Source organism: Centrocercus urophasianus, unplaced genomic scaffold (genome assembly GCF_019232065.1).
Source record: "Centrocercus urophasianus isolate 14NV4802_14NV808 unplaced genomic scaffold, USGS_Curo_1.0 seq_24, whole genome shotgun sequence".
In the NCBI taxonomy this organism is placed as follows: domain Eukaryota; kingdom Metazoa; phylum Chordata; class Aves; order Galliformes; family Phasianidae; genus Centrocercus; species Centrocercus urophasianus.
In genome coordinates this window covers 11,189,921-11,211,975 of record NW_024884800.1, presented here as the reverse complement: position 1 = coordinate 11,211,975, position 22,055 = coordinate 11,189,921, and the positions used below count along the sequence as shown (strand labels likewise).

At 47.5% G+C, this 22,055-nt stretch overlaps 1 protein-coding gene and 2 long non-coding RNA genes across 5 annotated transcripts in view; 2 read left to right on the top strand and 1 right to left on the bottom strand.

Moving 5' to 3' along the window:
* Positions 1 to 22,055, bottom strand: part of LOC122163573 (BTB/POZ domain-containing protein KCTD12-like) — a 29,212-nt gene that overhangs the window by 4,166 nt on the left and 2,991 nt on the right. The window contains exons 3-4 of the mRNA XM_042824882.1: positions 7,406 to 7,462; positions 2,838 to 2,960 (exon numbers count right to left, since the gene is read on the bottom strand). Coding sequence (XP_042680816.1) covers positions 2,838 to 2,960; positions 7,406 to 7,462 — 180 coding nt within the window. The remainder of the gene's footprint in view (positions 1 to 2,837; positions 2,961 to 7,405; positions 7,463 to 22,055) is intronic.
* On the top strand, positions 243 to 21,040 carry LOC122163575. 2 transcript variants are annotated; one of them, XR_006169989.1, is made up of 3 exons: positions 243 to 901; positions 18,982 to 19,123; positions 20,356 to 21,040. It is a non-coding gene; the product is annotated as an uncharacterized LOC122163575 (long non-coding RNA). The 2 variants fall into 2 exon arrangements; XR_006169990.1 differs by lacking the exon at positions 243 to 901 and adding an exon at positions 16,930 to 17,902.
* Positions 1,501 to 15,158, top strand: LOC122163574. Of its 2 annotated transcripts, XR_006169987.1 has the most exons (4): positions 1,501 to 1,582; positions 2,053 to 2,198; positions 8,421 to 8,481; positions 10,386 to 15,158. It is a non-coding gene; the product is annotated as an uncharacterized LOC122163574 (long non-coding RNA). The 2 variants fall into 2 exon arrangements; XR_006169988.1 differs by lacking the exon at positions 8,421 to 8,481.

Sequence of the window (22,055 nt, the reverse complement as noted above, 5' to 3'; positions counted from 1 at the left end):
CCAAGAGCCTCAATTAGCCTGGTTGTGCCAGTGAGACTGCACTAAATCTGCAGCTCTGGTGACACTGTGCATGGATTAACTGCTATGGTAACACCAGTAGGACCAGGACAAGCAGCTTTTGGCTTTAAACTTCCCTGCTAAAGACAAAACTCCTCCTATCCCCAATGGGGCAATAAACATATGTTGCTCCTACAGTTAAGGTTAGTTTCTGCAGCTGCAACATTGCAGCTAGAAGAAAACCCAAGCTACCCAGTGTGGATCCCTTGACAGATCCAATTCTGCAGCCTTGAAACAATAATCCAGATTGTCCTTTGTCACTCAGGTTGGACTTTGCCATCAGGAGGAGGTTGGGTGGGTGCAGGACTTGGGGATTTCACGTGTGCTTCTGAGAGCTGGCTGCAGGATGAGCAACTCCTCCTGGAGGGAAGGTTTGGCTCTGAGGGGCAAAGCTCTTAGCAGGACCTGCTGGTGCTGATGCTGTGAGATGTCCCAGCTGCAGGGAAAATCTTTTCTGAGAATAATGTCTGCCTGCAGTTCGCTGGAGGAGCTGAGAGATGCTTCCTGAAGCACACCAGTAGAGATGGAACCCCTACCTGATGGCCAGCAGTTCTGTCAGACAGACACTTAGCAGAATTGCTATGTTTCATTTTACTTTTGAGTCAGTGACTGCAGCTTTATGGCAGGGAGACGACTTGCAACAAGTTTTGTTTAGGCAAAACAGGATGAATTCAGACATGAGAGGTCAAATTACAGTGGCAGATGTTGCAAGCTGCTGCAGCTGCAGCCAGTGGATCCATGCTGACTCACACCAACAAACCTCTGCTCTGGGGAATATGGTTCAGTGCTGCATGAAGCAAAAGCAGCCTTCACTGTGCACTTCTTGCCAAGCCAATCTCTGCAGGTAAGACTTTCCAATTCCTTGGCAGGAGTCAGTCACCAATATTGCACATGGTAAATACTTTGCAAGAGGTGCTGCCCCACCATGAGGAGCTGCTCTCCCTGTGGAGAGATTTGCAAGCTGGAAGGGGCCAGGAGATTTTTCCAAGGGCATGGACTGGCCTGGGGAATGTCTACCTGAAGCAAACCATCACTAGCTGCATTAGGAACCCAGCAAGAGGAGGTTTCAGAGAAGTGTCAGAGTGGATGTCTCAGCGTGCGTTACTGCATTGGTCCTGGGATAATTTGTTCCCAGCCATGGGAAATTATCACTGTATGTGTTCCCAGGTGGGATGGTGGAAAGATGATGGAGGAAATAGAATGTGCAAATGGAAAAAAGGGAGCACAGATATTCTATGTAGTTGAGATTGGTAGGAGAAAAAGGTTTCTTACTTTTGTGTGTTTTTTGGCTATAAAATACTGTATGGGAACTGCTGAGTCACGGCCTGAACCTCTGATTGATCACCTGAGGCGAGCCTTGAGTCAGCCAGAGGAGCACAGGTGAAGGCAATTCTCCTGTGCTGCCGGAAGGGGGTGGAGCCTGGCTGCACCCCTCCTAGACCTATTTAAGAGCTGGCTACCAGTGGGGAAGGACCTCTTTTGGAGATCATCTCTCTTGGTGTCTTCTGGTGAGCTCAGCTGAAGGGTAAGCTCTTCCACTAATTCTCTTTTGTGATTGTTGTTTACTTTGCCTAATTCTCTTGATTATATTGTGATTATAACATCTTGATATCTATTGGTTACACAATTATATTGTAATTATAACATCTTGATTATACAAATACCAACAGTGGAACATTAAGTCTTTTACAGCTAGAAGTGTATGCCTACTAACTGGGTGTCATCTTCACTGGGTGCTCTATAAATGAGCTCAAGAAAGACAGGAGAATCTGGCAAAGCAGCAGCTCCTCATGCTGGGACCTGCATCTCCATGTCTCTTGCTGGGAGCTTCCACCAAATGGATACTGCTGCCTTCTGCTGTGTCAGCAGATGGCAGGGATTGCTTTGCAGTTTCTCAGGAGATCAGGGGCACTCATGTGTGACTGGGAGATGAGTGATCACTGGTTTTGGATGAGCCATCCTGATTGTGGAATTGTCTAAATGCTTACAACCCAGGATATATGATTCAGCCTTTCCATCTGATCTCTGCCATGGCATGTGCACAGGGAAACTTCTTCCTGGAAACAGCTCAGCATGGGAAGTATTTTGAGCATGGGAAAGCGTATGGACATGACTTATAACTTGTATTGACTTATGACATGGTAAGCACGCAACAGTACAGATATGTCTGGGTTGTGGGATTACATAGGCTAGTATCACTCAGATTGATGTTTCTGAGTGGAGATCTCACACTGTTTGGCCCAGAAGACCCCCTCTGGTGACAAAGCTAAGCTTCATGGTCACTGAGGCTAAACCAGAGCACCCCAGATTCACAGTGATTGAAAACATGGTGAGAAGAAACCCGTGAAGCCTACATACAGTGACCCTCAAATGAAAATCCCACCCTTGCTACTGATGGGAAGAGGCTTCATTAACAGTGCAGCCCTAACCATAGTTGCTCCAGAGGAGGCATTCCTTCCAGAAATCACCATGGGACTCACTGAGAGCAAGCTGCCCATCACTAGCTCCAGGTTGGTGTCCCTGCCAAGTCAACTGTAAGCCAGAGGGACTTCTTGTACTCTGTGCCAGCTTGATACGGTATAAAAAGAGCTGGGAGAGAATAGGGTGTGTGAAGTAGAGGAACTGATATAGCAGGAAGAAGAAGAAACTATACACAGGACTAACAGGAATACATATCTCTATTCAGAGTCTACTGCTTAGTGCAGGTCCATCAAGGTGGCCAATGCACGGTTCTGTCTCTGACTGCAGGCACCCAGCACATCAAACAGCACATTTCTCACCTGGAAGGGCTTCTGTTGTGTCTGTCTTGAGGTCCAGGATGGGCTCAGAAGAAGACATGTGTTTTTTAGGGCTCTGCTCTGTTTCTGAAGGCTGGGGAACAGGCAGACTGAGCCAAGAGCTACCTAAAAAAAAATCAAGACCAAGGAAAGAAACTCATAGAAAGTGAATGATGCACAGAGAGCAAGGAAGGTAGAGTTGGCTGCACTCCACATACGAACATCACCAGGGCCTGAATGACCTCCCAGAGAACCCTGCTGTGTGTCCATGGTGAAAAGGGGTCTGGGCACTATCTGCTTCAATGCCTCCCAGGTCCCTCCTGATGGTAATAGCCCATCCTCTCCATGACCAGGTCTCAGAACTGGATCATCCCACAATGCAGTAAGTCCAGACTGTGTCATTTCCTTGGGCTGATCCTGCTCTGCCTGTGACAGTGGCTGTGTTTCTGCAGGATATGCCTGTGGGGACACATCTACTAGAAATCCCCACCCAAATCATTCGGGATTGGCAACTCTGAGCTGCTCGTGTATACGTCCAAAGGCTGTGATGTGCACTGAAGGTGTGAGGACACAGTGGGACACATGTGTATGGCCCACCGCACACTCTCATCCATGTAGGCCCCCTTTTTACTCTATACGGATGCTGGAGAAATAGGCTTTGCAGACAACCTATCCACACACAGCTCCCACGAACCACAGCCCATGAACTCATGGGGCAAAATAAGATGCTGCGTCCAGGAGAGGGCAGCAGAATCCCAGCAAGCTCCATGCCCTTCGTCACTCCTGAATTGCAGTTGCAAACTCTTTCCTGAGCTGTAAACACAGCTTTTTACTCTCTATGGCAATATTCTTCGCCCAGACACTCTAGAAAAGTTTTTGTGGTCACCATGTTTCAGCAGGCCTATAAACGGTTCTAGTTAATGTCCCAGAGTAGCTATTGTTGCACCCTTTTCATTGCGGGAACAGTCTGTGGTCCCAAGTCGAGATGTGGAGGAGGAAGTCTGAGCTGAACTCTGTGCCACGGGGCCTTGAAACACTTCTGGGTGCTGCATGGGTTGAGGGCAGAACTCAGCTCCTGAGCCATCACGGTGCATCATGTCCTTTGCTGGCAGACTTGTCCAGGAGTGTAGGACATGGGGAAGAGCATCTGCTCCCCCCCATATGAGACAAGGGAATAAAGTCCTGAATTCAGGTCCTGACACATATGTAGAGAGGAAAGAGTTTCCGATGGAGTCAGACCTGCAAGGCTGAGGCTCCTTGGTGTGCTTTAGTGACCCCAGGATGCAGCATCAGGCAGAGTTGTGGTTCCCTGTGCTGTCATGCAGCAGATGAGAGCAGCTGTGCAAGCCAGCTCTTAGTAAAGATTTAAAAGGCAAGCTGTCAGCAGTGCTGCTAAGAGGTGGCTTTTCCTGTTATAGCTCTATCCTTCTCTAATACTAATAGGATTTGAGGGAGGAGGAGAAGCAGCAGTGTGCCGGCCAGCAGAGGGTGGGTGCTTCTCTGTGCAGAGGCTTTGCACACCTGAAAGTAGATCTTTCTAATTTTTCTGTATTGTCTGGAGGCAGATGGGAGGTAGCAATCTCCATGTCTTTTTCATAATTATATATGTTTTTTGTTGTTGTTGTTGCAAGGGGTCAGTAAGGACTATACCGAACCTTCTGCCCTGTGCCCATAGAATCCTCCTTTGTGTCCTTCATGGCATCCCACTGAAACCCCTTGTGTCAGTCTGGATGAGGAATTTCTATGGGAGAGAGCTGCCCAAGATTTCATCCAGCAAATACACAGAGATGTGGAGGCAGTCAGGTCTGAATTCAGATCTCCCAATGGAAGAAAAACTCAACCTCAGAATTATGACATACAACTCAGTGCCCTGGGAGTCGTTGTACTGCAGAGTGCTCCAGGCATAGGAGGGATTTCACGTGTTAATAGCAATGACTTCACCACCAATTAGCTTAGCTCACTCTTCAGTCAATGCCATACAAACAACATATAGACAGGCTGTATATCGCAGGCAGTTTATGGCTTGATTGAAAGTGATGGCTCTGAAGCCAGTACTTGAACCAGTAGTTCAAGTCATTGTAATTCATGTGCTGCTTTCTGCCTCCCGTGCTCAGGACACAGCAAGTGGCTGGAGCTCTTGGTGCTGGCCCTGGGTTAAAGCCTTCTTTGGCAATGGGTGAAGCAGGAGAGGGGATGGGGAGAAATGCTAGGAAATGAATTCTCCCCTGGAGTCAGCCAGAGTTTGAGGAAACCCAGAGCCTGCCTTGTACATCTGCCAGGACTGATTCATGAGGATGTACTTATTAAAGAAATACGCATTTATTGCTGGTTCCCTGCCAATCTCCTTCCACAAGGAGTCAAACCACTCCAGCAGAGAAAACAGAAGTCCCCCTGCTTTCACTGATACTGGTGCAGAATGAGGCCACCAGAGCAGGGTCACCTGTTTCTATTGGTGCCAAAGCCTCAGGTCCATTAAGAACACCTCTCCTGAGCTAAAACTTCATGTCCCAACCCTCATCAAAGCACAGCCTCAGCTGTGAGATCTGAAAATTTCACTTCAGCAGTGAGAAGGTAGCAGAAAGGACTGCGCTATCCTGGCTCAGGTTTTCCACCTACCTAGCTGCTTCCTATCTCTAAGGAAAACACAGCTTGTCTGGCCTTGTTACTTTCCATTTTTTGCCAAAATTCAGCTACTGTTTGCCCTTTTGTATGGAAGACATCTCCCCACCCAAATGCTTCTTGTTCTTCCACCATTTTATGGAAAAATGATGATCTCAGTCATGGTCCCTGCTTGCAAAGTGGAAGGTTCCTTCAAGAGCATCAAGGAATTGCTTGTAAGGAAGCAATGAGGAAGGATTGGGAAAGTGCTTTCCAGAAAGACTGTACATTTGAACGTGCTGTTCCCTGGCAGTGTGTCCAGCACAAAAGTGGCTCCAGCTGTCTTTCTTTACACCAGAATATGCATTTCTGTATCATTTCCAGGAGTCACCTTTCAGAAAGCAGACCCACAGGCGATTTCCACGCAGTGCTCAATTCCTCTCTTGTTACTTTTGCCAAGAAGAAATTCCACACACTGATGGTCTCACAGGGAGATCCCAGGCAAGACTGGGAGACTGCTCAGTGTGCTGACCAAGCTGGGGACATCAGAGGCAGGAAAGTGAAAGAAGAAGGTGGGAATGATTGCAACCCTTAATATACTGGGAGAAAGAACAGCAGAAGTCCTTTCTTCAAGCCAAATCAAATGTTCTGCTCAATCCCAAAGGGAAGAGTTCATAAAGAGCAGGGGATGAGGATCTGGGTCATCCACTCTGGCAGATGCCTTGGCCATGTAGCACAGATCTGTGTTTCTATCATCCAAGCAGAGTCTCAGCGTCTGGGCAACAAGAAAGGGAAAAATGTCTTCTTCACCTTTTCCTTTATCCAGAAGTTCTTTTCCTATTTTGCAGAACCTCTGTCCAGCCTGATCCAGATGAGTCAATCAAAACAGCAACTTACTCCCAGTGTGCCCCTTTGTCTTGGAGTTTTCCACCAGATTTCCTGTTTTTAACTTTTCTTCTAATGTCAGTTTGGGGAGCTGAGGGCCACAAAATCACTGCAGCTCTGTAATGATCTGAGCTAAATCCTATCCCAATACACAGAAACGCAGTATGCAGACCCTTATGCCATGGGTCCAGCTCCTATGTTCAAGTGCACGTCCAGCCAGAGTGGACAGCAGGAACATCATTATCTCTTTCCAAAAGAAGTCATAGAAGGGTGAATAAATTTTCAGAGAATAGAAACCACTTCACCCCAAAACTGAGAGGAAGTCTTGAAACTGCAGAGTCCTCTGCCTACTTTACCTTTTTCTCACTCTTTGTGCCTACTCAAAGAGAGTTTGAGACCAAGACATAACACATTGCAAAATCTGCCAGAGTCTGATCCAGCCTGGGGAAGCCTCTCTTCCATGTTACTTCTGAAATTTTCACCTTTCTGTTTCCTATTAGGAACATAAATCCTCTGGATAATGACTGTGGTTCTGACCTACAGCCTTTCCCCAAAGCCAAGGAATGTGTGGAAAGCATTTCCCTGTGTGTCAGGAGTCAAGTATGAGCTGAGAAATGCAATGCAATGGAGCCACTGTGCTTTCAAGGGAGATACAGTGTCTTTCAGCTTGTCCTGTTGGTCTCCATCTCCATGTATACAGATGCTCACGAGAATGTCTTACTGAGGATCCTTATTCATATACTAAATACACAAGAGATGGTTACATCTCCCTTCTGCATCTTCTCCAGCCATCCTTGTTCCAATCAGCCTTCAAAGAGATTAAAGCCCAGTATTTGGGAAGATTTTGATGTCCTTATTGAAATGTGTTGACTTGGCTTCACTTTTGGTCTCAAAACCAGTTTATTCAGCAATACAACAGTTTAGATGACATCCTGCAAGTGGGGTGAAGGGCCTATGGCCACCAAGCACTGAATCTCCTGGGAATCAGGGGCAGCACAACAATATTACTGAATCTGGGCTCCTCAAGCCCTCCAAGACCATCTTCACCACCCAGCCTTGCCCTGGACCATCCTTTGGGGTGCCTTTACCTGGGAGGCTGAAGTGCCTGGAGAGTTGCCTGGAGAGTTGTCCTCGCACGACAGGACCTGGAGAAAAGGAAAAGATATGGGTCTAGCTCTCCGCTTCACTATGACAACATTGGTGACTTCCCTTCAAAAAAGCACATACCTTGGAGGGGTACAAGGAAAGGGAAAGAGCACCCATCACATGAAAAATGATGTCCAGTGAATTTCCCTTGGATGTGCACTGTGATCCCAGCCTGGTTTTACATGATTTGTCATGAAATGCCTCTGATAGGTAATTTGATGCATCCCTCTAGAGCACTTCATATAATTTTGCAGTAGTGATTAAGACGAGACCCTACCTTAACCAAAGAATAGGACCACCAGCTCAACCCCCTCTTATTATTTCATTTGAAGAGACGCTCTCGCACAAGCTGGAAGTGGCCATTTTTGAAGGGAAGATGTTTGCCAAAAGCATCCTATAGGAACAGGAACAAGGCAATGGACTGCATGGCATCCCCGAGACAAGGGAGATGTCTGAGCAGGTGGATATCCCTCCAACCCAGTCCCCTTGGCACCCCTCGGTACATCAGCACCAAAACCCCTTCTAACAAGAGAGCCGTGGAGAACAGCCAACGGTTTTCTCCTTAGAAAGCTGTAGGATACAACCAGCTGTAGGGTACAACCAAACATTTTTGTGCTTGTTGAGAAGGTGAATGTCTATGGGAAAGCCCCAAATGGTGTCATTTAGTTTAATCACAGAAGAAGATCACACTGAAAAGAGACATCTCTCCCTCTCTAGCTTGAGCTGGTTGCCATTGGAAAGAAATTTTCCCTAGAAACACATTAATGCAATGTGGAACTCAGGCTAAAATTACACTTAATCTTGCTATATTGTTTGAGAAGAGAAAAACAGTATTTCAATTAAAGCTGCAGAAGGAAACACATTTTCATATGTCAGAAAAGGTATTTTTTCAGTGCTATTTCCTGTATTTTTGGTGTATTTGCAACTAGTCTTAATTAACACCTGCATTTTTTTCAGCAAATACATGGTTCAACTGAACACGTTTGCAAGGATCCATTCAGGAACTGGAACTGATGTGGTACGCAGCAAGCAAATTGAAATAATTATTAAAGGCAGAGTTAAAAACCGTCTGCATGCTCCTAATACACAGGGCAAAAGTATTCATCTTATGATAAGTCAACAAAATAGTGGATAATGGAGAACAGTTAATACATTTTCCTGAGTGCTTTTTGATAAAGACCATCAAAGAGGCTTTTAAGAAAACTCAATTGCCAAGGGGGGATTGTCTGGCTTCCGCAGTGTATTAAAAGCTTATTAAGATGGAGAAAAGAAGAAATGGAATCAAGGGTTCATTCTCGACATATAAATAATATAATAATAGGACATCCCTGAGAGTCCATTTTAGGATGAAATCTTTTGTTAACGATGCAGGGGAAAGGGCAAACAGTCAAGTGGAAAATTTTTACAGAGAGCAGAGAGTAATATCTGCTGGCTGAGGCCAGGGAGGCTGCATGGGGACTTAACGAAGGCGCGCTAATGAAAAGCCTGCCGACAGGTTAATTGAAACTCTGGGCAGTGAAAAGCGATGCGTGTGAGAGGGCGTAGCTTGAGATTTTCGTGCACTTCGGTGGGTTTTGAATTAGAAAAATACAGCAAGACCCCGGGGCTGTGCTGGGCAGATGAGGAAATGCTGGCTAAGCGCTCTGAGCTTGTTGTGTTGGGCACAGAGATGAGAAACCACAGAAGATCTATGCAAAAATACGCTCAGGGAATAGAGCTGGGCTCTAATTTTGGCCACTTCCCCTCGGGACAGACAGACAGGAGTAGTGTCTGCCCAAAGCTGGTTGTGAAAGGCACAAAGGGGTTTTTACACTTGGGAGGGTGAGATAGGAGGGGCATGAGAAAACAAGTAAGGAGGGAGTTGATGGGGGAATTGCTATAATCATAAAAACACATGGCTTTTAATGGGAAAGCCCTTTAAGGAGGCTCTCCATCCCCAAATTAGGTTAGATACAAACTGACATGATAAGAGACAGAGGCCAAGATGCTAAGGGGTGCTGGGCATTGCCACAAGCCAAGGTTAAAGGGATCCTCCCAGAGCAGGGCCAACACAAACCGTAGGGATTTTTCATGGGGTTTCTTCCACCTCAATCCGAAACATCTCTGCCAGGCACAGCCAAGGGCAGGACACAGAGCTGGGCTGATAAATCCTCTCCCAGTCTTTCTCTTTAATGTATTAGTTTGCATTTTCAGTCTGCTCACGTATCATTTCTAGATAGGTCAGGGCACGTAATCCCCCTAGGTTTATTCATTATTAGAAAGCTTTTCAGTTTTCCCTTAACATCCTTTGGAGCTGATGTGATTACAGAATACGTCCTCTGGGACAGGAGTGGGAATTCTGTGAAGGTGGTGCAAAGAATGGAGGTGCTCAGAGGAGCTGAGAAAGGGCAGGAGATGAGTGGAAAAGCCAGCAACACTTTAGAACCCTACTGCTATTACATATTTTTATATATAAATATATATATATATATTTCCCCTGTATTTTTAAAGCACAAGCAGTAGCTCCCAGGTCTCCACCATCAAGATTTACTCAGTGCAAATAATTCTTTAACTCCACATCCTGCACTCAGAGCTCCTGCATGTGGAAAAGTTGATCTCTGACACCATGCCCACAGAGAGCATCCTGCTTTATTTACAGGAGGGACAACATTCCCCAAGCAATCATCCCTGGGTGTTGGTGATTCTGGACCCAAACTTTATAAAGGGGCAAAGCCAGGGTGATTCCCCCCAGCCATTGTCTGTAGAAGAATCAATCAGAAAAATGCAACCTCACGGAGCTTGAAGGTTGGAGCTTAATCCCTTTAAATCAGTGTCACTGTACTCCCAGCCACTGATTATTTAAATAATGGCTTGATATTTTTTAAAAATTTGTTTTTAGTCCTCAGAAGAAAAAAAACCAAACCACTGGATTTTTTTTTTCAGATGTGAAATGGTATAAATGGAAAATCACAACTGTACTGTTTTACATCTCCTTGCTGGCTATGCAGGTCAGTGCCCTCACTGCAGGAAAAAGCTGGAAAAGACTGGTAAATACAGGTGGGATGGCCCAGAGTAAAGACATGCCTGCCAAAGTCTCCAAGGCTGATTTTAGCCTTCTGCCTGGCAATGCTAGGGCAGGAGAGGGGCAAAAAAAAAAAAGAAAAAAAAGAACTGTTAGCCTTTCAGATGGTGTGGCTTTGGTGGCCCTGTGGTGAGCTATGGCTTCTCCTTTGAAAAAGGTGTCGAGGCAGAGAAAACCAGCAGTGCTTTGTGAAGACCTGGAGGAGAGATGATCTGGGTCATAACTGGAGTTCTCGCACTGCATCCCATGGATGTGAAGGGTCACTGCTGCCGAGTTGCTAGGCTGTAGGAGAAGCAAATGCCAGCACCAGCACATGTGGTTCAGTGACTGCAGAGCAAGCTGCGGGTTGTGGTGGCAGGAAAGCCAGGAAAGCCTGGAACTCCTTGAAGAGCTCATGAAAACATGTTCCCTCTGAGTTACCTGTGTTCATAGACAGGCACCATGAACCACATTTGGGTGCTGCCAGTTGCCTGCTAGAGCCTTCCAACCTCTGTTTATTATGCGTTTTGAAATCTGTGCATGTCCCCCACCTGTAGCTCATTTCCTGCAGGCACCAAGGAGATGCAAGCTCAGATAGGGCTGTGGACGCAGGTGGGGTTAAGCAGAAGACATAGGCAACAGTGGCATGGGGTAAGCAGGCAGGTGCTGGCAGAGCAGAGGAAGTGAGGGTGATGTAAAACAGCAAGATGAAAGATACAGCTGAGACGGAAATGAGAGCGCAGCATCTTCTCCTCAGTGACAGTCATGGGGCTTCTTATGGTCTACCCCAGCCAGGCTGCAGGCAGAGAGCATCCCTGTGATTCCCTATCAGCTCTGGGGATGGGTGGATTCACAGATGTGCTCTAGGGGAGCACTGCTGGCAAATGCTTGTCCAAATTTATCCAGAGGAGACACCAACCCTCCCCAGGGACATGCCTCTGGTGCTGCTGGAGCTGATAGGAGGTGTTAGTAACGCCCAGTCACTTCTCTGTGGCGACCTCAGTGTTTCTATTCTCAGCCCTTCTTACCCTGACCTTACAGTACAACTGATTACCATCCATTTTATAATTAAACTTAGCCTGATGCTGAACTGTTTTCTCGTCATCTTCTTTCTAGACTAAACAAAGCCCATTTCTTTAGCATTTCCTAATAAGCTATGGTTACTAGACCTCATCACTCGTACTTGGATTGGACTTCCTCCAGCTTGTCAACATCCTTCTTACTCTGGTGGGCAGTATGTTCCAGTCCCAGTGCCAGGCTGAGGAGAACATACCCATGTCTCCCACCATCAAGGCTCCTGCAAACATACTGCTATCTGGCATGCATTTTTCTGCCAAATTCTCTTCCCCCTGATGCATGCTAAACAAAGCATAAGCCTTTTCTCAGCTCTGCTTTCTGCTTGATTTTGCCCTGTTTTACACCTGAGTGACTGACGTTTTCTCAGCTTCTCTGGAGAATTCCTATCCTGTTTCTTTTGGGCAGATCAGAGCATCCCATGCATTGTACATGGGTTACTGTCCCTGCCACCAGCAGAGCTGCTAATGACAATATTGATTGCAGCTGGTCTGCAGGCAGACATCCTGCTTGTTGCTCCAGCAGCGTCTGCTCAATTCATCTAGACCAGGTTTCTCAGCAGCAAAACCTTGCTTAGGAGAGAACACCAGGGTGTAGTTCCTGTCCCACAGCAGGAACTTCTGCTCTGCCCCTCCCAGCCCATATTATCTGTACCTACGCCTAGCAGGGGTGGTTTCAGGCAGGAAACCTCCAAATGACAGTGAGACAGCTGGGGAGAAGTGCTGAGCACTGAGTGAGTGGGAGCTCTTCTGCAAATATGAGGGGAGGGCTGGGGTCATACTCACGGGCTTCTATCATCAGCTTGAGTGTTTTTCTTCCTAGCCATCTGCTGCGTGTGCCCTCCAGCTCCTGAACATCAGCACCTAAATCCTGGCACACATCATGGCACAGGTGATGGAGGCCATTGATGCCCATTCCTGGATGCTTGGGGCTATATCAGAGCAATTCAGACCTGCCAGCCCAGACTTAGCTCAAAAGCATGAGCACCAATCCCAGCCCACACAGAGGTCAAAGCTCCAGGCTCAGCCTTAAGCTAAAATTATTTATTCTGGATTATTTATCTTTTTCTCTCACTGTCCTTCCTCCACAGTCCAGCTACACTGAGAGTTTGCAAGGTGTGCTCCCAGCTAACGAGGCTGCTTCTGTCTGAGATGCCCTAAACCACCTCTGTCCTCATCCTGCAGCAGGGGCAGGTCCCACAGACTCCTGGCACAACTGGTTTCCCTGCTGACCCCGGGTCTCCAGATTATTGCGAGTTGAGCTCATGCCGACAGCTCCCAGACAAGCGGCTTTCTCAGGAAGCGCCATCCTGGAAAATGCAGCCCCAGAGAAAATAAACTCCCCCGAGCCACAGAGAATGACCCGAGCCTGCAATTTCTCCCTTGCTGTCTGGAAACGACTGGGGTTTTGTTTTCCAAGGGATTAAAACACAGGGTAGGGATGTTATTTTAGGGAACGACTGAGCCCCATCAAACCTCGTCCTGTTTGTGCAGATGCAGAGCTGGGCTGGGCTCCAGGCCACCGTCCTCCCCCCGCAGGGATGGCTCTGGGCTTTGGAAAAATGACGCACAGAGGCACAGAGGGGGCTGCTTTGCAGGTGGTGCTGAGCTATTCCAGCCACTGAGCACAAATGTGATTGCAAACAAATGAAATCCTCCCCCTGAAAAGCTCGTTTATACCTGGAATTAATGCTGGGGATCATTGTGTGCAGGGGGTCATTTGTGGCTGTGGATTTTGGCCAAAGTGATGGAGTTTATGATGAAGGGATGCTCTACAGAGTATTGGACATAATGTTCATGGGGATGGAGTTGGACTGAGGTCCCAACTGTGTCTCTGATCAGTGAGACCCTTCTGCTGGCAGCCCATGCTCTACCCTCCCCACCTGTGTTCCACGGTCCTGCATTCATCTATATTTTTTACAAAATCCCAGGGGGCTGAGGCTGGGCACAACAGGTGGGCTGTCAAGCAGGGAAGAAACCCAAACCCGGAGTTTCTAGAAGTGTGCTGTGATTAATTTATAGTGACTCAGCCTTTTGAGCAATGGTTTCAGATGTAAATAATTGCCTGCTGCAGGTACACTGGCTGGATGAGGAAAGTTTACTGCTTGGCACAGCCATTCAACAACCACATGCATGAAGCACCATGCACTTTGTCTTGTTCAGCTGCTGACAAAGGCATCAATTGGGTCATTAACTTGAATTTCCCAATCAGTTTGGCTACTAAAAGGACCAACTATTATCTTTACATAGGGAATGCCCCATAAACTCTGTCACCTTGGGGCTGTGCTCACTGCCCTGGGAACCCTTTCCCATCTTTGTGGCCACCCATTGGATGCTCTCTGACAGATTGATGACCCTATATTGTGGTACACAAACTATTCACAGTGCTTGAGGTGAGGCCACCGAGTGGGACAATGAAATAAAGTGGGATTTCCTCTCACATTTCCTCTCAGCACACAGCCACTACCAACTCCATCAATACAGAGGAGTAGATTGATCACTCAGCTGACTCCCAGACCTTTTCTGTCCAGCCGGGTAGTTCAGTCAATGCTGAACTAATTGCTAAAGAAGCCCAAAGCACAGTTTCTTATGGGTTTTGCACACACATCACAAGTGTATCTTAAGCCTACTGCTTAGGTGTCTCCTGGGAATCCTGGTGGAGTCCATGGAGAGACATCTGCACCTCTAATGCTGTGAATGCCCTTGTGTTAGATGCCTAGGTGCCACTTCCAGATAGGCATCTCATCCTCCACCACTTCTGCTGGACTAGCAAAGGACAGCCAGCTCAGACTGACATCCAGCTTGAAGGTGCTGAAGGTGCAGATCAATGTGCCTGATTGCACAGGCTATCAGCTTCAGGCAAGTAAAAATCTGTGTTGGTAATGGCTCCATGTTGAAGGTGCAACCTCAGCTGTAATGGCCTTGCTAGTGAGTATCACCTCACATTAATAGCTCCCTCTGTGCTGGAGTACTGATGTGTGGAGAATGGGTTGAACTCCTGAGGGACACAGTCAGCTGCCCATCTCCAAGGAAGCAGTCCATGCTCTGGCACTGTGGGACCTGCATGTGTTAAACTGCAGATGTTCTTAGCCCCCTCCAACAGTTTTTCATCTAAGACGTTGCTAAATATCTGAGAGTACACAGAGCTGTTGATCTTATCACTGGTGGACATATGTCTGCTCAGCAGGTCACAGTGACCACTGCTAGCTGGGGGATGTCTAAGTGCAGGTGCACGTGGGGAAGCCTTCTTTGCCCTGGGAGTCGTGTGAGCATCTCTTCCCTAGTGAGCCTGCAGTCTCCTCTTGGCAGCCTCTGTCAAAAATTCTCCTTGATTGTGCTGAAATTCTTCCTCCTGCCTGGTTGTTGCATGCCATGGCTACCACTCTCCTGTCCATCCACTTGGCACTGGGGGTGGGAAATTCTGATGAAGAATTTCAGCTTAAATGGCTTCTTACTGAAACAGAATCTGGGGAGAACTAATTGATTTCAGTGTGATTTTTAATGATTAACTACAGAAGGAAAATCAGAATTTCTGGAATAAAAAAAGTGGGTAGGTTTGAAGATGAGAAGGGAAAGGATGGGAAGGGGATGGAAGGGAAAGGATGGGAAGGGGATGGAAGGGAAGGGAAGGGAAGGGAAGGGAAGGGAAGGGAAGGGAAGGGAAGGGAAGGGAAGGGAAGGGAAGGGAAGGGAAGGGAAGGGAAGGGAAGGGAAGGGAAGGGAAGGGAAGGGAAAGTGAGATGGAGCTCCCCAGGAAGAACCATCATTGCAACATTCAGCAGGGCTGAGTGCCTCCCAGCCAATGTTAGAACAAGGAAGGTTTCCCAGTTCCTGCCAAACCTCTGTTTGACATGAGAAAGGGCAGCCTGTCGTTCACCTTCCTGACACTGACAGATGACCTCAGCTACTGCAGAGAGAGGGAGGAGAACTGCCTACGGCAAAGTTCCCCAGTGCCAAGACCTCATCTCTCTTGGAAAATGCAAAGATATCCCATCACATGGAATACTCTTTGCTTTCTGGAATCTGCAAAAGCATTAAAATTGGAGTTAGGAAGGGAGGAATGCTAGGGAGAAGAGTTCCAGACTCTCTGGTTAAATTAGCCTGGAGGTATTTGACGCAAGGCAACAAACCCTTATTGTAACCCCAATGTGTTGAGTACACGTTCAGCTTTCTGGCATGCTGAGAAGCACTTTCCTGCCCAGTTCTGCTCGTGTGACTTCAAGAAGACTGGGAACTCTTCCAAGCTGGGACTTGGGGACTTCAGTTCTCCGGAGCAAAATGAGTGTTAAAGACTGCAGTGTGACTCCTTGTTGATTTTTGTTTCCCCGGGGTTTTGTGTTAAATACTCTCCCTGCACACAAAGAACAATGATATTTTGGGAACGCCCACCAGGAAATGTTTGGCCGCACCCTCGCTTTCTCTGCCCTTGGAGTCTCTCCATTAAATTGAATGAAGTCAAATGAGATGTTTCCACTTACACAAACGAGAAGCTGGAAATGCAGCTGCGTTGTGCAGAGATTTTAAAAATGCAAGTTCTCCAGAAAAGAAAATAAAAGCTTCAAATGTCAGGGTGGCTCCAAAATCAGTGAGATGAGGGAGCTGCCAGATTGCATAGGAAGCCATGGTTGCGGAGCTGAGCAGAGCAGGAGCTGTGCTGGTGACAGGAGGGTTGCGAAATGGTTTCCTGTTGACTTCTCTCTTGTTTTTTCTCCATCAACCACAGGCTCTACCTCTAACACCAGCACTGTGTGGGGAATCCTTATCCCTGACGCCCCACTACCTCTATTCCTCCTCTCCTGAACCAGGATGCAGCTGCATGTCCCTGCCCGCGGTCCCTCGCACTGTCCCCTTGCACCTACAGAAGACCTCCTCCTGTGTTCTTCGTGGCATTTAATTCTTTGAGTTGATTAAAACAGTATATTCACAAAAAGACTTTGCTGTAATGAGAGAAATAGGGTATAATTGCATGGATTTCACTAAACAAACTGTGATCTGTTGTTCTGCTGTAGAGGGGAAGGATTCGGGGTTTTACCCTTTTTATTTTTGCTTGAAAGCCTCAGCTTTGGGGAAGCGATCCTCAGCTGGGGTAAAGCACTGCAGCTCAGTGGGTTTTCTCACTTATCTGTGGGGAGAACTCAAGGCTGTTTAAGCATAGAGTTGCCCCAGGTGAGCAAGGGATGGAGTCTGGCTGCTTAAGAATATGTCAAGAGGCTCCTTGCCCTTAATGCTGTTCCCTCTGCAATGTGCCCCATGGATGAATGAAGAACTACGGTTTTGTTACCAGACCACGTCCCTTTGGATGCTCAAGGGTAGGGAAATCATCAAATTCTCTGTCTGCAAGTATCTGCTAGTCTGGTTCTGATAAACACTGACTATCTGGCCAACTCTGAAACACAAGACTGTTAAGGAAAACTTGACATAGTTTTTTTTTAAGTTTCCTTTATTTATTTTATTTGGGCCTCTGGGCCTTAAACTCATGCTTTTGTTTGGTTTTCAGTTTTGAGTCTTCCCTGTCATGGAAAGGGCTTGGAATTAAAAACCAAACAAAGGCAAAAGCTGAGAGTCTAATGGCACTGCTAAGCTAAGCAGCTGGGGATTTAGCCCTCGTAAAACTGAAACTCTAAATGCCCTGGTGGGGTCTGTCCCATGCCCAGGCTCTGATGGCCGCGTTGGCTGGTCCATCATGGCTCTGCCACTGTCTGGTGGCTCTGGGGACAGTTCTGTACAAAGTGGAAGTCACCAAGCCTGCCCACAAAGCCTCCACAAGATTTACTTTGGATTTCATGTGCTCTTTCATTGGCCTGGCCTCTCCTTCCATCAGGGACTTCTTCTCCCACCAAGGTACCACCACCTCACTCCAGACCCAAGTGGAAGATAGTGGTTTGCTCAGGGTTTCATTCATTGGGCTCTGCCTGGTTGTCTTCAGCTAACAGCACAGCATGTTGACATCTGCTGGACTGCTGCCTGCTTCAGAGCATCGCTCTGGCTTAGATGCCTCATCAAGTTCTGGGGATTACCGTTTACTCTACTCTCATGGCTATTTGATCACTTGGGCAACTTCTTCTGGGTCGAAGGAAGAGCGGGCACAGGGAAGCCACCACTTAAGATAGAGAGGCAATGGATGCTTGAGAGCCTCAAAACCTTCTCTGAGCTCAGCTCAAAGCTCATGTTTTGTTTCAACTGTGCGTTGCTTTGCAGTTGAGAGGAAATCCAGGCATTTATGAAACACTCAGCAGTTCAGGCTTGGAGCTGTGCTGTCCTGGCTGCTTGATCAATAGCATCTGGCTGAAGCTTATAATGAAAAGCAGGTGGCTGGCTGTACAGGGGTAAGAAACTGCTGTGATTTGAACTAGTAAGAGTAGGCTTAAATCAGGGCAGGGACATTCAGGCTTCAGAAACCTCTGCTGTTCAATCACCCATCTGATCAGACCTTGGGAACAGTACACAGCTGCACTGCACCAGCACTGCCTCCATTGCCCTCCTCTCCCCACTTTGAAGAATAATTCATTTCTTATGTCCATTGGGCATTTAGGTGTGGGTACTCAGAGCCACAGTCTGACAACATCTGTGGCTCAAATAATAAGCTTTAAGCATCTGAGTATCTTTGATACTCCAGCTCTGCTCAGGACCTCCAGCTGCCTCCATGGGGACAAAAATAACTCTCTTCATGTCCTGCAAGGGCTCAGCAGGCTGCTTGCCTGTACAGCTCACACAAGGCAGGGAACACACAAAGACTGTTCTCTCGTGTGCTTTTGTTGCTTAAGGGTTGAGCTCATATCTGGGCAGGGGAAGGGGACTGGTGGAAGATGGGCACTGGAGTGCCAACCAAAGAGCTCTCTGAAAGGCCTTGGGTGTCAGAATGAGCTGTGGTGGCCTTGATGTAGTTCCTGTCCTCAGGATGTGGTTCCTGTTGACTCTAGCATGGAGTCAGCCATGGCATCAGCTTGGGAGAACATACCAAGGACCTCAGCCATGGAAAAAGAGGATGCAATTTGTTCCTCCTCCCTGCCTTGCTTAGAGGTCCTCTGAATGATGATAGGAGAGGACCATGACGAGGCCAATTTCATCTCACTTGCTTCAACTACCAGAAATGTGGTGCCATCCCTGCCTGCTAGTCCCTCGCTAGCATTTGCCAAAGCTCATAAATTCATCCAGGAAGGCTGGGCTTGTACAGCTCCTCCTGTACCCCCTGCCAGCTGATTTGTGTTTTGCACACAAATGCTTTTCTTAATGCTCTTTATGTCCCTGATTAGAATTGCAAGAGAGGGTGGCATGCAGCAAAGAGCTGAGCTTATCCTCCATAATGGTGTCATGTTCATCTGCCTCCTGCTGAATCACATCATCCAGTTTGGGGCTGGAAGTAGTAAATTGTGGGGCTGAGTGAAGTTTTCTTTCTGTTCTCCAGAGTACTGTCTGAACAGGGGGAAAATGGATTTCTGATGGAAGATTTGTCCTGCTGCCTGGGATGTTGGGGTCCTTAGGAGTCATGTTAAAGGTACTGCTGGCAAAGTGCACCCTGCAGCACAGTGCCTCAAGCCTGGAAAAGGGTAAGGAGGGAAAGGGGACATTGGATGTAGTGATTGTCCTATGAGGTCGAGCTTCATTTAGTTGAAATCTGTTGTAGCCTGTTTGCAAGAACGTTTTTCAATCATATACTGCACAGCTCTCCCAGGGGAGGTGGGGTGATAACTCCCTGCCATCTACTACCTGGGACTATGCAAAACCTTTTTAACTGAAAAACCTTTTAAGAAAATCATCTGCAAGTCACAAAGTCACCAGCTTAAGCTCAGAGCAAGCTGTCAGCACAGACCGAACAAACTTCCTTTGGTGAAGTGCTTATGCAGCTCTCCATCTTCTGATGTGCTGAGCAGTCTCAGGTCTCCTCCAGGTTGGGATTTCCAGGTGGTAGATGGGGATTCTGCATCTAACATTTCTATCTTCTGCTCTTTCATGAGGCAAGGACCCTGTAAGAACCTCCTTGTCCTCTTCCCAGCCACAGATACTGATCTCCTCCATCCTTATTGCATCCTGGCAGGACAGAGCAGAGCTTCTGAAACAACCAGGCATTTCTGCCACCGAAGTGCTCCCTCATGGAAGAACTGAAAACAGACCCAGAAACAAAATGTTTTCAGATGTTCTCTCACGGTGGCAGAAGTGTCTGATGGAGACAGATGGGATTTGGCTTCTGTTTCACAGGGCAGGCTGCTCAGATCTGCATTGTTGTGCAGAACAAGACGCCGAGAGAGCAATAACCAGCAATTTGTGGGCAGGGCGCTTGCCTGGGAATGCAGACCCATGGGTTCATCTCCCTGCTTATTTGAATGAGTGATATTATTTTAGGATGGATGGTTTTCTAGGGACCTCTAAATGAAAGGGTGAGTTACATTATCCCTCAGAGAGAAAACAGGCTTTGAAAGCTCAGCCTCACCCCTTGAGCACAGAGCCCTGGCTTTCTGAAACTCAGCAGCTGCTGCATCAGCTTGGGGAAGCTTTGTGGTGAGAGCAGCCACCGTCCCAAGGGATGCTCTCACCCACCGTGCTCCGTGTTCCTCCGTGAGGGACCCCATACTTCACTGAGGCCACCTTGGGAGGTTGTGGGCTTCTTATGGCATGCTCAAACCCACCCGCAAAGCAGGTGCTCTGGCATATAGAATCATAGAATCATTAAGGCTGGAAAAGAGCACTAAGATCATCGAGTCCAACCATCAACCTGTCAAACATAGGGATGGGTTGGCTTGTATGCATCTAGATTAATGCAGTTCCCACCTCTCATTCACAGCAGGGCTCCCTTCAGAAAAGCCGATGACGACTCAGTGCAGGTCAGATTGAAAGAATCACAGGGATACCTCCTGGCTGGGGACTTTTGCAAACACACGACTAATCCCCCAACACACGTGCAACCCATTCTGATTTACTACGGATGCTGACAGCAGTTGGTCTGCCCACGCATAGCCCACGTGCCCATCCATGGAGGTGACAGCAGAGCCACCCGCCACTGAGCTGGGGCAGTCAGCTCCTCCTCAAAGCCCCAGGGATGAATGAAGAACAGCGCTGCCCTCCTGGGAAGGCAAAGATCACCTTAGGTCCAGCAAGCTCCAGGGAAGCAAACTGAGCAAGACCCAACACTTCCCTTGAGCAGAAATGCTCCGGAGAAGGAGCAGCAGGCAAAAGAGGTGACACCAGGAAAGCACCATCTGCCCTTTTTCCTTGAAACCCTGGTGAGAGAGAGCTTCCCTCCTGCCCTCAGCCACCCACTTCTTTTTGCCCTGCTTGAGTGACTTGCTGTGATGGCTCAGAGGATAACAACCTCGATCAGATGATTTTCTGCACCACCTCTTCTATGCACATTGTTTCTCCTAAGGATCCAATTAACCAGGCTCTCCTCCCAGCCTTGGGCTGCAGTAAATGCACGCTCTTTCTATTACTGGATGTATTCAAAGAAAATAAAAAGAAACAGCCTCAAATTTGTCAGAGCTGAGAGAGTTAGACCTCAGTGACAGTATTTTTACATAATGTATTGGTTTTCAAATGATTCAAAACATTCTGCTCCAATCATATTTTGCATGGGGTATAGTGCTTAAGAGCCCACGTCACACAGCCCTGCAGATTGACACCACATTGACTTTGTTGTTATGGTTCCCCAATTGGGAAAAACACTTTATCCCACGAGATTCATTTTTTCAGACCAGTTCCAGAGGGGAAAAGCAAATATCTTAACATTGGCATTACTCATAAGGCAGCAATTTCTTTTTCCAATCAGTCCTAATTGCTTAAAAGAGAAAATCTTTAGTTTTAAAAAAACCCAACAACTAAACAGTGTCTATCCTCCTCTACGTAAAAGGATTTTAATTCTGCCCTCACCCTCTCTGAAGAGCTGAAGTTCCCTTTTCTCTTTTGCAAGCTGGTTGTAATTTCCTCTTTAAAGTGCTGTTGCAATGAGGAATGTGCCCTTATAAAAATAGCGTTTTCACCTTCTGCTTCATCCAGACACAGAATGCCTTGCCGTAAAGTTGTAGCTATCCCTGTGTGCCAGAAGGCTTCAGCCCTCCTGCTTCTTTGGAAACCTGCTGCAAGCCTCCCTCCTGGCTGAACCCTGGGCAGAAATGCCTCTTTGGCTGGCATCCAGCTGGCAAAGCTCCCTAACCCAGAGCTTCACCTCTTGCCGCTCGAGGAGATGAGAAACAAGGCAGGGAGGTGTGTGCTGGGATGCTGAGATCCAGTACAGCTATGGGGAGGAATCAGGGGATGGACCAGGGAATGACAGTGGGTGATTTGGGATTGCATCAGCATCCCTGCAGAGCTGCCCAGCTGGCAGGGCTCAAAGAGGAGGAGAGGGGCAAAGTGAGGCAAGGTAGATTTGAGTTTGAACACACCACGCACTGATGCACATCACTCCCTTTGCCCTGCTCAAGCAACCCCCCAGGTGCATACACAAACCTCCTGGCAGACGCACACACGGGCGAGTGGGTTTTGTTCCTT